The 12,957-nt window shown below is 36.6% G+C and overlaps 2 protein-coding genes across 2 annotated transcripts in view; both read right to left on the bottom strand.

Annotated features, from left to right (window-relative positions):
* The window catches only part of LOC134667296 (glycoprotein 3-alpha-L-fucosyltransferase A), a 44,746-nt gene extending 41,164 nt beyond the window's left edge, over nucleotides 1-3,582 (bottom strand). The window contains exon 1 of the mRNA XM_063524642.1: nucleotides 3,284-3,582. The gene's annotated coding sequence lies outside the window, so the exon portion shown is untranslated. The remainder of the gene's footprint in view (nucleotides 1-3,283) is intronic.
* A 1,693-nt stretch (nucleotides 3,583-5,275) lies between these two features.
* LOC134667373 (peroxisomal biogenesis factor 3) lies at nucleotides 5,276-7,497 on the bottom strand. The gene is made up of 2 exons (XM_063524766.1): nucleotides 7,280-7,497; nucleotides 5,276-7,097 (listed from the first exon to the last, which is right to left on the bottom strand). Exon 2 carries the CDS (start codon nucleotides 6,859-6,861, stop codon nucleotides 5,737-5,739), a length of 1,125 nt encoding a protein of 374 aa, XP_063380836.1. The 5' UTR covers nucleotides 6,862-7,097; nucleotides 7,280-7,497; the 3' UTR covers nucleotides 5,276-5,736.
* Between the last annotated feature and the right edge of the window lie 5,460 nt (nucleotides 7,498-12,957).

Below are 12,957 nucleotides of genomic sequence, written 5' to 3'. Positions count from 1 at the left end.
TTAGCGAGTTAGTGGACGACTTGAAAGAAATTTTATTCTTAAAATGCATCGATGCAGATGAAAGATCTTAAAGTTATAAGTGTTGCCTTCAGTGGATTATATGATTGTGTGTAGAAAAACTGTCTAGCTGGATTTTAAAAACCAGTGCCAAACTGGTGGTAGCCATACTGATTTATACGAAAACGATACCTACCAAACATGGCCTATGTAGTAGCTTCACTGATGTAGAAGTCACGATAAAATTTAGAGCCCCAAATAAACTTACAAGAGAGGGATATCACGAAAACTATTCAAGATATCGTTATATAAACTTGACCAAACTAAACCTGTAGTAAATTTAATGAGCTTTCGGTTTGTCTAAGGAGTGATGTCGCTAAGAAGCAACGTTTCCAAGATATAAGTAAGATATATTATATCTTCACTTATTAAGTGAAAAGCCGGAAAATGGGACCTTCTTACCCCCCTTCCCCTCCGGCTCAAAGGCTACGGCCGGGGACTTTTGATATGTTAACCTCCTATTTAGTCTAAACAAAACTGCGGAGTCAAAAATTGTGTTCCTACAGGGTGATTTCAGGGTCGTGGAGCAAGAGAGCCAGAAATCATACAGAATCCAAAGATGAGCCTAATGATGTTGTTAATTATTGCAATTATTGTTTATCAAGAATAATGATGATTATTTTCCAGATGACAAGTAGGAAAAAACATTTTTGCATACAATTTGGTGACCCTACTCAATGTGACGTCTTGTCGCTTTCCATACAGCGTATGTCAAAAGTCATAGGGTGACCATAATTACTTAGTATAACCACAGAATAAGTAATAGTATTATCATACAGAACGGACACGCACCGCCCCGCCCCGGCTCGGATTACCTCGCCCCGCGACTGAGTTCTGACGGACTCCTGACGTACGCTCAGTTCGGCTAGCGACGCCGCGACGCGATGACGCAACGTTCAAAATGCCGGCGTATTGTGCGATGTACGGGTACCTACTTATTGTAGAAATGAATAATAAGTTAGTTTTCCAAAGAGACGAAATATGTATCAGTAAATAAGGCTATACTTTTGCGTAAAAATAATAATATCATATGAATTAAAACCCGTTCGTTGAATTTGTGAATGTTAAGCCAACATTTAATATTTAAAGTATACCTAAGGTAACTAGATCTTCTACACAGATATTCCTCGTAAATGTTTTATTTTTAGTTTAACACTCTTTTCACAAAAAAGAACTTGTTGGTCGCGATTTAATTTTAATAATTTAAGAATTAATTATGTATGTTATATAAAATAATCAATAGGCATCAACAATAAGGTACATTTAATAAAGGCGTGTTGAAAGTCAAAGTACGTGCAGGACTATAAACTGACAAAGCCAATTCAACAATTGGAGCGAAATAAAACATAAACCTATATTTTGTTTTTTTACGTATTTCGGTCGAATTATGCAACGCAGCGGGCCGCTCGTCGTGTCCTTCGGCCGGCCTCGGCAAGCCTCGGCTTCGCCTTCCCCGCGCGCCGCACGAGTCAGCCCTAAGCCACTTACTCACACAATGACGCGTGTACAGACGTGCCGTGCACACATATAAACGCAAATGATTTTCGATGTATGGCGTGTCCGCCCTGTGGTATAACATTAATTTTACTTGAAAAATAAGAATAATTAAAGTAATTATGTTTTAATCAAATACTAACCATGTGATAATGTGGATCATTTACAGAGTCAGAAAAGGTTCTGGATCACGACTCAGCAATCACCCTGTATAATTTCCCTCTATTATACCTTCTCATTGCTTGGTCTAAATGTTTAGTAAATAAGATAGGTGTTAATAAAACAAATACCTGTCTCTTTTCGTCTGCAGTTTGTTTATTTCAGTAAGGAATTTGAAAACACTGAAAACAATCTGTATTCGAGAAGTAGGTAAGTAAGTACAAGTCAATGGAAATTAAATTTAAGTAGGCATGTACCTACTCATGATTGATAAGTGGGCTCCGAATAGAAAATCGATTACGTTGCGTCACGCTCATATGGCAAAGCCTAGCCTGGCAAGTGGCAACGTATATTTATGCACTCTCCTATTTAATGAAATAAATTGTTGCAATAGTAGCTTAACTATTTAATATAACAATAAAAACACAAACTTTTCCCCCAGGTGTACCTATATTAATTTCGGATTTGCACCCTACGATAAAGTTGGCTCTGATGCCGGTATGGTATGTACCTTCTCTAAGTTCTCTATAATATACCATACGAAACGTGTTTGTTTTGTGTCATTTGTACTATAGGTATACATATTAGATACAAATGATACAATATTATGTTTTGCTTTTTATATAGGTAGGTGTATATATATAAGCGCCAATGATAAATATGTACCTACCTAATTTATGTGTTTTTTGTGATTGGCCGACTAAATATAATTGGCAGTAACTTTTCCTACTTTTTGGTAGCTTAATGAATAAGTATAATAATGACTCTTGTTGATTTAACAGCACACCTAAACTGGCCTATAATGCCTGGAAAAGGCAAAAAAGTAAACAAATAGGTATGATTTGATAGACTACTATTTGACCCATTGTACCTAATAGGTATAAGAACGATTTAATAAGGATATATAGTTACTTAATTAATAATATAATTACTTACTAAGTAATCATGGAATAAAATAATAAGCCTCAGCAAAGCAAAGCCTCTGGCAGATGGCAGTCGCTTTCGTAAAAACTAGTACCTTCGCCAAATCATGGGATTAGTTGTCAAGCGGACCCCAGGCTTCCATGAGCCGCGGCAAAAATGCCGGGATAACGCGAGGAAGAAGAAGAGTTTGTGCGGAAAGAGTGTCTACATCATTATAATTAATGAAGTAGGTGTTTATGATTTCAGTCTCTGGAATAAGCTAAGCATGAACATATCACAGCATGATATTATTGATATTGCATCAATAGACTTGCGTGTTTTTGGCATGCAAAATGAAATCCTTAAGTAATCGAAAACATTTAGGTAGACACATAGTTTTGGAAATAACGTCGCGGATGTTTTTCCATGCTTCCACGGACCTCAAAGACCTGTCACATTTTGACACAAGTTACATAATGATTTTAAAAAAGTGCGTACCTATCTACCCACCAACCGTACAAAACATGGGAAACACGTTATTTGGGTACCGTATTCTAGTAAGTCTACTTACATATATGTTTATTCAACATTTATCAAAATTGTTTCAGTGATTGATTGAATGATTTTTTATCAAAACAAGCACAGCATTGCTGATTATTTATTTACTTACATGATTGTACGCTTCTGCTATTTCAGCCACTGATAATGGAAATTGTATTAGATCCGCGCTCTGGGTTCTGGCTTCTTTAGTGATTGTTTCTGTAAAAATTGTTCACAAAAAAAATGTGCGGCACTGTTGAGGGTCCGGGTATCACCCGTAGAGGTGTATCACGTTTGCGCGTCGATAAGGATACGGCGGCGCGCGCTCATGCCGAGTTCGGTCGGGCTATTGGTTGGTTGGCGGCGCGACGGCTCGGGCCGCGAGGCAACTACGTCGGCAGGGCTGCGCGCGCAGGCTGCCGCACCACGGCCGCGGCCGCCGCCTGCAATGACGGCACCACACGAACGCACAAACACTTTTTGCTGCCTTGTTGACTGGAAAGCTAAGAAAAACTGGAAAGCTAAACTTGGTCACAGTCTCTCTAAACACATTAATTACGTCCGCGTCCGTTAACATTTTCATAACTGACTAAAACGACGGTTCAATTTACGATTTTAATTCATTTAGTTGAAAATTTATCGGACGATCTAATCAATTTTCGACTACCTAAATAAAAAGAGCGAGTGTTCTATCGACTAGAGTTTAGATATATCTGTAACTACCTACTTTTAATAAGTTACTTCGCTTTTACTGAACTGTGACGCGGTGGGCAGTTATTTTAAAGGGCAAAGTTTTATACCTACTTTTACGGTACCTATAATTCAACATTAAACCTCGTGATCATAATATCGCTGGACGGCGCCCATTTGTCAATGGAGTTGTGTATTTGCGTAATAAAGATAAATAGCTTCGTTTATCAAAGTTTAGATATCCGGCCGCATATCAATGCACACGGAATAAGCTAACCGCGCTGAAAATTTCACTCAACCGCCGAATGTGGGGTATCTTTAATATTCGCTTTTCCTGATTTTGGATTATAAATGTTATTTGGCACAAAATAAGAGTGTTTTTTCAAGCGAAATAAGCGGTCGGTAGTGTAAACATTCTATGATCACATGAGATGTACGGTTTCCTTCAATAAATCATTTTTAAGAAGTATTTTATTTTTATCGTTTGAATTATGTAGGAATGTTTCCGAGCTGTCACTCACGCGCAAATGGGATCCGACGTCCAACTAAAGAAAACAAAAACATCACATAAACAAAGCATGTCCGACGCTACAAAAGAAAGGAATGACACAATAAATTGTAGATAGCTCATCCTCATAATTATATCTGTTTCTAGCAGGTGCCATCCTTAGCGAAAACGCATGCATGAATGCAGTTTAGTTTATTTTAAAAAATAAAGGAATGTCTCCTTTAAGTAAAATGAGCCAGCTTAAGGATTTAAGGTAGTTTCCCTCCAGGGCCCGACTTATCTTTCCACCCTGTATGTTAAACGATTGAAGCGCCATTCTACTAAGTTTTGCACGTTTATCCTTTTTACCGCATCATTATTAGAAATATGTACCTGCACCTACTGTCAGGTTGCGTATTTCCATTGCATACTACTCGTACTAGGCTTTGAGACCTGCCAGGCAAGCCAAAGGGTCTCTACGTGTTGTGTTGGCTTTGGCTCCACGCACACCTCCCAAATGTCTAGAACACCATTGTTCCGCGTAAGGGAAAGGCTTACATTATATAATTCACCTTTACATTTTCGGTTAAAGCCAATCTAAGTGACACAGTTACGCGTTATAGGGAGCAAGCAGTATTGCTATTGCTATCTCCTGCAGCATAGCTGTGTCCTGTGTCATTTCAATGAGGATAAACTCGCAAAGTATAACACAGATGGCGTTGCAGTAGTTTAAAAGAAAAAGTCTTTATATATACCTAATATATTAATAAAACCAACAACTAGATCTTTTTTGGTGCCATTATAACCATTATAATAAACTGTGGGTTTTGTTTGAACCTCATTAGCCTATGTTGGCGCATATCTGTACGAGGCAGGCATTAAAACTGGGTAGGTATGCTTAAAGAACACTGCCAACATAAAAAGGATTCTAGTAATAGAAGAAGAATTGTTCCAATTGTATGTTTATTTCCCCCTTATCATTACAGATATACAAATATCTTATCCATTATTCAAGTAGATATTAGTCATGGTCAAAATCAAGTGATATATTGAATGAAATAAATATTGTTCAAAGTCTAGCAGTCAATAAATTATACATTATTAAAACTAGATTCTAAAGTATGAACAAAACATTTTTTGTCATTTAGCGGTGAAAAACCATTTGAATGAGTCATTCTTAGGTAAGCATTACCATGTCAATGTGACACTACAGGCATTGAATGAGGAATTAATTAGAAAAAGTCCATAATGACAATATGCAAAAAGATACCTGTGATTTGCATGAAAACATCACATTATAATATCTGTGAGAGAACCATTTAGCCACTATTACTACAATAACTTTAAAAAACAAACCCGGAAACCCAACCATATCCGATTCCATATTTAGAGCAGCATGAAATTATTTAGGAACTACTGAATACTTCATAAATATTTGCACCCAACAATTTTAACTTGTCATTGAGGGTTAACTGTTGAGTTAATAAATCTGGAATGTTAGTATTACCCTTGCATGTGTTCTTAGTGATCAGTTCATTGATCAGTGGTAAAATTTTAACAAAATGCAATTCTACTTTATTTACATCTACGAATGGACTGGGACTTGTACCCAGCCTTAGAGCTCCATTTGTGACCACATGACCCTCTCCTACTTCCAAATGGTTCTTAGTAATTGGAACTGACCTGGTTGCAAACAAATTTGCCACTTCATCAATAACAGATGAGAAACTTCTTCCAATCGAGGACATAGCTATTGAGGTGACCTCATCACTTTCCAATACATCCATAGTTTCTTTTACTATTGTATCCAGTTTTGAGTCATTAGTGGTAGCAGTGTGACCCACTAAATAGTGCACCATTTTCTTTACTGGATCTCCTTGTACTGTATCAGTACATAAAATAGTTTGTATGGACCAGAACATTTGTTCTACTTCTTGTAATGTTATTTTCTTTTTCAATGATACTGGCTCTACAACCCGTTTGACTGCTTGTTCAATTTGTTTTACAAAATCTTCAATGCCTTGGCTGACAAAATGGTGGCATAAAGATAAGTATTTAGCTTGTAGATCACTGTCAATAAGAGGTTCCTCCTCACATACAGAGTCTCTATATAGATATCCTCCAATTATATTGAGTTGAATTCTCAATGTCACTTGCAGTATGGTCAATGCATACACAATGACACAGATTCTAGTGAAAATCATTATTTTCATTTGTTCCCACAGAGCCAATTTGTTTTCTGGGTTCTCCTGCAACTCTAGAACAATTCTTTCAGTGTCTATAGAACTCAAAATATTATCTGTGACAATTTTAGACAAAGACAGAATTGTTTGATTACAAGTCCGTTCAGTGCTTTCAAAGTGCTGCTTTTTGCGAGTCATCTCAAAAAACTTTTTTGCTTCTCTTTCTTGCCATTCCCGCAATTTTTTTTGAGCGTAACTTGTTAATAAGTACAGGCCACCGAATACTGCACCAGTTACTATAAACTTCCTCCTGTGTCGGTGCAAAAAGTTTCTTACACTGGAGAACATGTTTAGTTCTATTTAGTCCTTAAGTACCAAAAATAAACAGTCAGTTGCTAGAATTCTAGCGGGGCGTCCGAACGGTATTTAGTAGTGTTCATCAAACGTTTCGTAATGAATGTGGTTGCGTCAATAAAGCGCTCAACGCAGTTCATAATGCATACTTCCGTTTTAGAATCTATCCGCGTCGAGGGCCGCCCCATGCAGGAGTCCCAGCATGTGTCGGTAAGACCGTGAACCAACACCTGAAACATATCAAAGGTATAATTATAGTGGGACTGCATTTTTCTTTGGCTTATATAAAACGTGTAAAGCAGAAACAAATCTACACTTTAAAAAGTCGCTTTAAAGTATTACGTGAGAGTCATATCATATCTACTCAAGCAATGAAGAAAGAACAATAAGGAAATCGTTTTACATGACTAACCTGGAAACGTTGTTTTTGCGTTTCGGCGTTAATGAAGTCTTCTATCTGCGGATCTATACTTTGGTTTTCTGTCATATCAGTTAAAATTAATAATTTAGAAGGTTTTCTAACTATTTTTTTGATGTTTTAAAGCCTAAAGTATTAAACAAGCACAAACCACATTCAGAAGTAAAATATTCATTATCATTTGCATAAATCAAAGATCAGACCAGAAGCAGAGGGCTGTCAAAAATAAAATGTCAACAGACTGCCGGCTACATACGTAACGATAAATCGTTGCGATAAAACTGTGCAGTCCGACTGTGCAGATAAATCGAACCGTGTGTATGACAAATCGTTGTCGATTATCGTAACAATTTGTCATACACACGGCACTGAGCATATAATCACTACACACGGTTCGATTTATCTGCACAGTCGGACTGCACAGTTTTATCGCAACGATTTATCGTTACGTATGTAGCCGGCATAATATAGAGAAGACATGGGGGAGGGGCCAAATGACCGAACGAGATACCCCCCCCCCCCCCGTCCCCCGAATTTAACAGAAACACATTATTTATGGGCGATTTTAATGGCCACCATACTAACTGGTCGTATAAAATTGACCAGAGGGGATCCCAGTTATTAGATATTTCAATTGATAATGAATTTGTGTCCCTTAATAATGGAGAGCGGACCCGTGTGCGGATAGTTAACAATTACTTACAACAGTCGTCGCCAGATGTGACTTTCGCAACATCGGATATCGCATTGTATTTTGATTGGAAAGTTTTAAACGGAAATTTTGGAAGTGATCATTATATGATTAAAATTTCTACCAGTTGGGATAACTCCAAAGGAAACACAACTTTCAGACGTAGAAATTTTAAGGCAGCTGATTGGGATTCATATAAAATCTTGCTGACTAACCTGTTTGACAATTTTAAAGTAACGGATAATTTGCAGTTTTCGTATGACAGTTTTATGGAGTATATTCTTATGGCAGCAGATTTACACATTCCGCATATTAAAATGTGTAACAACCCTAGCAGTAAGTTTGCACCAAAACCGTATTGGAATCCGTCTCTTTCGAAATCGGTAGCAATGCGGCGTTTAGCACTTTCACAATTTAGAAGAAACCCAACTCCTAACAATTTAGAGCATCTTCAACGCAGATTGCAGGAATCCCAGAGACTAATTAGGAAAGCGAAAGATACATCGTGGCAAAAGTTTTGTTCGTCATTAAATGAAAATATAACACATGCTGATATGTGGCGAAAGATGAGGTGGTTCAAAGGTGGTAAGAATAGTCTTCCCATTGTGGACCATGAACGGGCACAAGAACTTTTATATAATCTAACGCCGGATTACGTCAGCAGGGAAGATTTTGTTTTCAGTTCTAGTAATTTACAGTTAGAACGCCCTATTACAAAACAGGAATTAGAGAGAAATATCCGCCATAAAGACACCTCACCGGGCTTTGATAATATTTCATATTCAATGATAAAAAACTTACCCGATACCGCAAAGTCAATCCTTTTAAATTTGTTTAATGCAATTTTAAATACTGGTATTATACCAATACAGTGGCGAGACATCAATGTCATCCCTATACCTAAACCCAATTCGGAATCTTTACGACCCATATCGATGATGTCCTGCTTATGTAAGTTGTTCCATATTATCATTACTAATCGAATGGAATGGTACGTGGAAAGAAAAAACATATTATCACAATACACTACTGGCTTTAGAAAATGTAGATCTACCTTAGATAATCTAACCTATTTAGTCTCTAAAATTCAAACCGGTTTTGCGGATAAGCAACACACAGTAGCATGTTTTGCAGATGTGAATAGCGCTTATAACAATGTAGATGTGCATTTCCTGTTAAGCATAATGGATAAAATTGGAGTTGGGTCAAAAATTTGTCGTTATATTTGGAATTTTTTAAAACACAGAAATTTAAAAATATTTATAGAAGATAGATCGGTTATTTGTAGAACTACCAGTCAAGGCCTAGCTCAAGGGGATCCTATGTCACCTTTTCTTTTTAATTTGGCAACCTTAAATATTTGTAAGACCGTCAAAACTTACGAGGATATACACATCTCGCAATATGCTGATGATTTCGTTATATTTGTTACAGGAAATAAACTAAGTGAGAGTATACAAAAATTGCAAGCCGCGCTCGATATCTTTCATGATTTATTAACATGTATAGGGTTGGACATTTCGGCATCAAAGAGTAAAGTTTGTGTATTTAAAAGAGGTTTCTTAAAGGATCCTATTCATCTTAAAATAAATGGTACACTTTTAGAGCTTGTAGACGATGTAAAATATTTGGGCCTTTGGCTAGACCGGAATTTAAATTGGAACAAGCACATAAAGGTTATTGTAGAAAACGCTTTCCGATATTTAAATGCTTTTAAAGTTTTAGCTGGTCCTGGATGGGGTATGCATCAGACTTATCTAAGGAGACTTTATATCGCATCTATTCGTAGCCGAATGGACTATGCCAGTTTTTTATATGATACTAGTACCAAAAAAAGTTTGAGCAAGTTAGATAAACTGCAGAATCAGTGCATGCGTACAATAGGGGGATTCATTAAGAGTACAGCAATACATGTTATGGAAAGTGAACTTCTTCTCCCACCGCTTTATATCCGTAGATTCTATTTGGCGAGTAAATACTGGCTCAAAACGAAATCATTCGATCCCACTGAAAATATTGGTACAGTGGACCACCTTGCCGCGAGCACTCAAAATCGGTTCTGGAGGCGGAAAAGGAAGCCATTATTAGTCGAAATTCATGAGTATCTCAAATCGGAAGTAATATATTCAACTAGTCAATTGGAGATATTTTCCTTAAACACGTGGATCAGCGATGTGGATTTAACCGGGGTTTTAATGTATAACATTAGTAATATGAATTTACCTAAACGTCAATGTAATCGAGCCAATTTAAGAAAAACATGTACTGACTTTATTACATCGACCTACTCAAATTACTATCACATTTATACGGACGGTTCTAGGGATACCAGTGACTCCGGTCTGGCTGTGTTTGATCCTCAGATAAATAGTAGTATTAAGTTACAGTTGAAGGTCACGACGTCATCTATGAATACTGAATTGCTGGCAATTGCTGAAGCCCTGTCTTACATTGAATCGTTCCAAACTGGTAGGTTTGTGGTGTTTACAGACTCAAGAAGCGGTTTACAACACCTGGCTCGATGCACCTCAAACTATCGAGGCGCACCGATAGCCTATAGCATATTAAGGTCAATCCGTAACTTGCAAGCAAATAAAATTGCCATAGTTTTGCAATGGGTACCATCACATATTGGGATACTGGGTAATGAGGAGGCAGACCGTCTCGCTAAAGAGGCGGTAACGGACGGTCTTGTTACTAAGTGGTTGCCATGTCACAGTGATCTTTTGTATGGAGTGAAACAGAAATGCTTTGATATGTGGAAAGAATATTTTAATGAAAGATCGCTAAGCAAAGGTATCTGGTATCGGACTATACAACCCAATCTGCTACGGATCCCTTGGTTTGTAGGGTTAAATATGGCCAGATCGGATATTGTTACTGCTCTCAGGCTGCGTTCCGGACACATACCACTTAATAGTTTCGGATTCATGATGGATAAGAACCAGTCACCAGACTGTACTGAATGTGGGGTAAAGGAGGATGTGTTTCATATATTGGTGGAATGTGTCCGAAACGAGGTTGAGAGGGTATATTTCACGCAAAAATACAACTGCAGTTTATATGACGTGGGTGAAGTTAACTTAATTTTAGCCTACCCGTATTCAAAAAAGGCATTGAAAATATATGAAATTGTTAACCTAGGTATTAAGCGTAGATAATAAGAGTTAGAGTTGATTTGTTTTGCTATGTCACGATAAGGGTGGTATTTTCAATTGTGAAAAAACCCTTTTTACAAAATAAAGATTAAAAAAAAAGAGATACCCCGGCTCAAGGCCTATTGACTTCCTTGGAATGACGTGACCCTTCATAATTGTATATGTGTGCTCCGTTTCTAGAGCTGTATTGCCAGTAATTACCATAAAAATATTTTACTACAGCAACATTGCTAGAACTGGCTTTGTCTATACGATTTCTAGGAACAAATCCAATTATTTTATCAAATATATTTTGATTTGTATTTTATGAAGTGGTCAAAGTCATATGTAAATTATTATTTATTTTTTGAAATATGTTAATTATTATCTATTTCAGTTTGTCTTTGTCTATGTTCATAAAATCTATGAAGGGTAGACGTGCCTCTACCCTCTTTGATAAAATTAAAAAAAAAAAATTTGTCAATAGGCCTCTTTGATAGGCCTTGATTTGAGTCTGGCCGGTAAGAACATAGACAATACAAAAGTCAGTAATGTCAATGCTGTCATTTAAGTCATTTAACGCCAAAAATATAAATTTTCATATAAAACGATTTATTCACTTGAAATATATTTATTTACCTATTAATTTAAAAATAAAAACTATTCATATGTACGAGCAACATATCTAAATGCGTCTTCGCACAGACTTAGTTAAATTTAAACCGTTGTCGCTCTTCCTTCCTTGCTGTATTATGTATCCGGCAATGGCGACTTCATCAACAATTCTTATCCGGATTATGAAAAGCCCTAATGTGTGTGTGGAAACCGTTGTAGTAAACCAGAAACAGCGATAATTTCAAGGTAAGAAATATATCAATCTTTAAATAAAAATGAGCGTACTAATTACCAAATTCAAATATAATACTTTAATCTTACTATCCCCGTAAGTCCCGCGGACGCTATATCGCGTCCGAAATTATAATCTAAATTCATCATAGATGTAAAACCTCTCATTGTTTACGAGTAAGCTGGTAAATTTAGACCTTAGGAATTAGCGACGTTAGTAATTAGGAAGTTAGATTATATTGTTTAATTTGTGACTATTTTGTTTTAGAAAGTGAATTATGGCTTGAGCGTGAGATAATAATATAATCCTGGCCCGTCATATGATTTCTTGGAAAAAGCTCAAAGGGCACGTATCTGCTGCATATACAGACTAGTTTTCCGGTGACCAAGAACGCTGCGTGGAACTGTGGAGCAGAAGTGTCCGATAACCGGATAGATGTAATAACAACTTGTAACCATTTGCCATATCAATGTATGTATTCATATGTATTGCTCCTAACATATATACACTAATCCTAATAGGAATGAAAATATTTATTTTATACTTTAATAATACGTAACTTTTTGTAACCTTTTATATTTGACGAATTTTTAAATATAGTACCTAATCATTATCTTATAACGTATTTCTTTATTTATTTGTGATATGCTAATTTAAGAGCCCAACAACGTGCACACTAGCACCACTGCTAAAATAAATAATCGTGATTATTTAAGTTAAATTTAAATTTTACAGGTATTTAAAAAAGTGGCCGCTACTGACTGTATTGTGTATTTAAGTACCTTTTGAATACATCAAACTAGTTTTTATGTTGCTGGATTCGTCAATCTATGAGCTCAAAACAAAAACGGCCGCTTTAGTTTTGAACGGGTAGGTTGACGAATCCAGTAACATAAAAATTAGTTTAATGTATTCAGCAGTGGCGCTAGTGTGCACGTTGATGGGCTCTTAAAAACCTGACCCCAACAAAAAATCAAAATAATACAAAAAGAAATGC

Source organism: Cydia fagiglandana, chromosome 1 (genome assembly GCF_963556715.1).
Source record: "Cydia fagiglandana chromosome 1, ilCydFagi1.1, whole genome shotgun sequence".
NCBI lineage: Eukaryota > Metazoa > Arthropoda > Insecta > Lepidoptera > Tortricidae > Cydia > Cydia fagiglandana.
The sequence above is the reverse complement of the archived record's forward strand: the minus strand, read 5'-3'. Positions and strand labels throughout refer to the sequence as shown.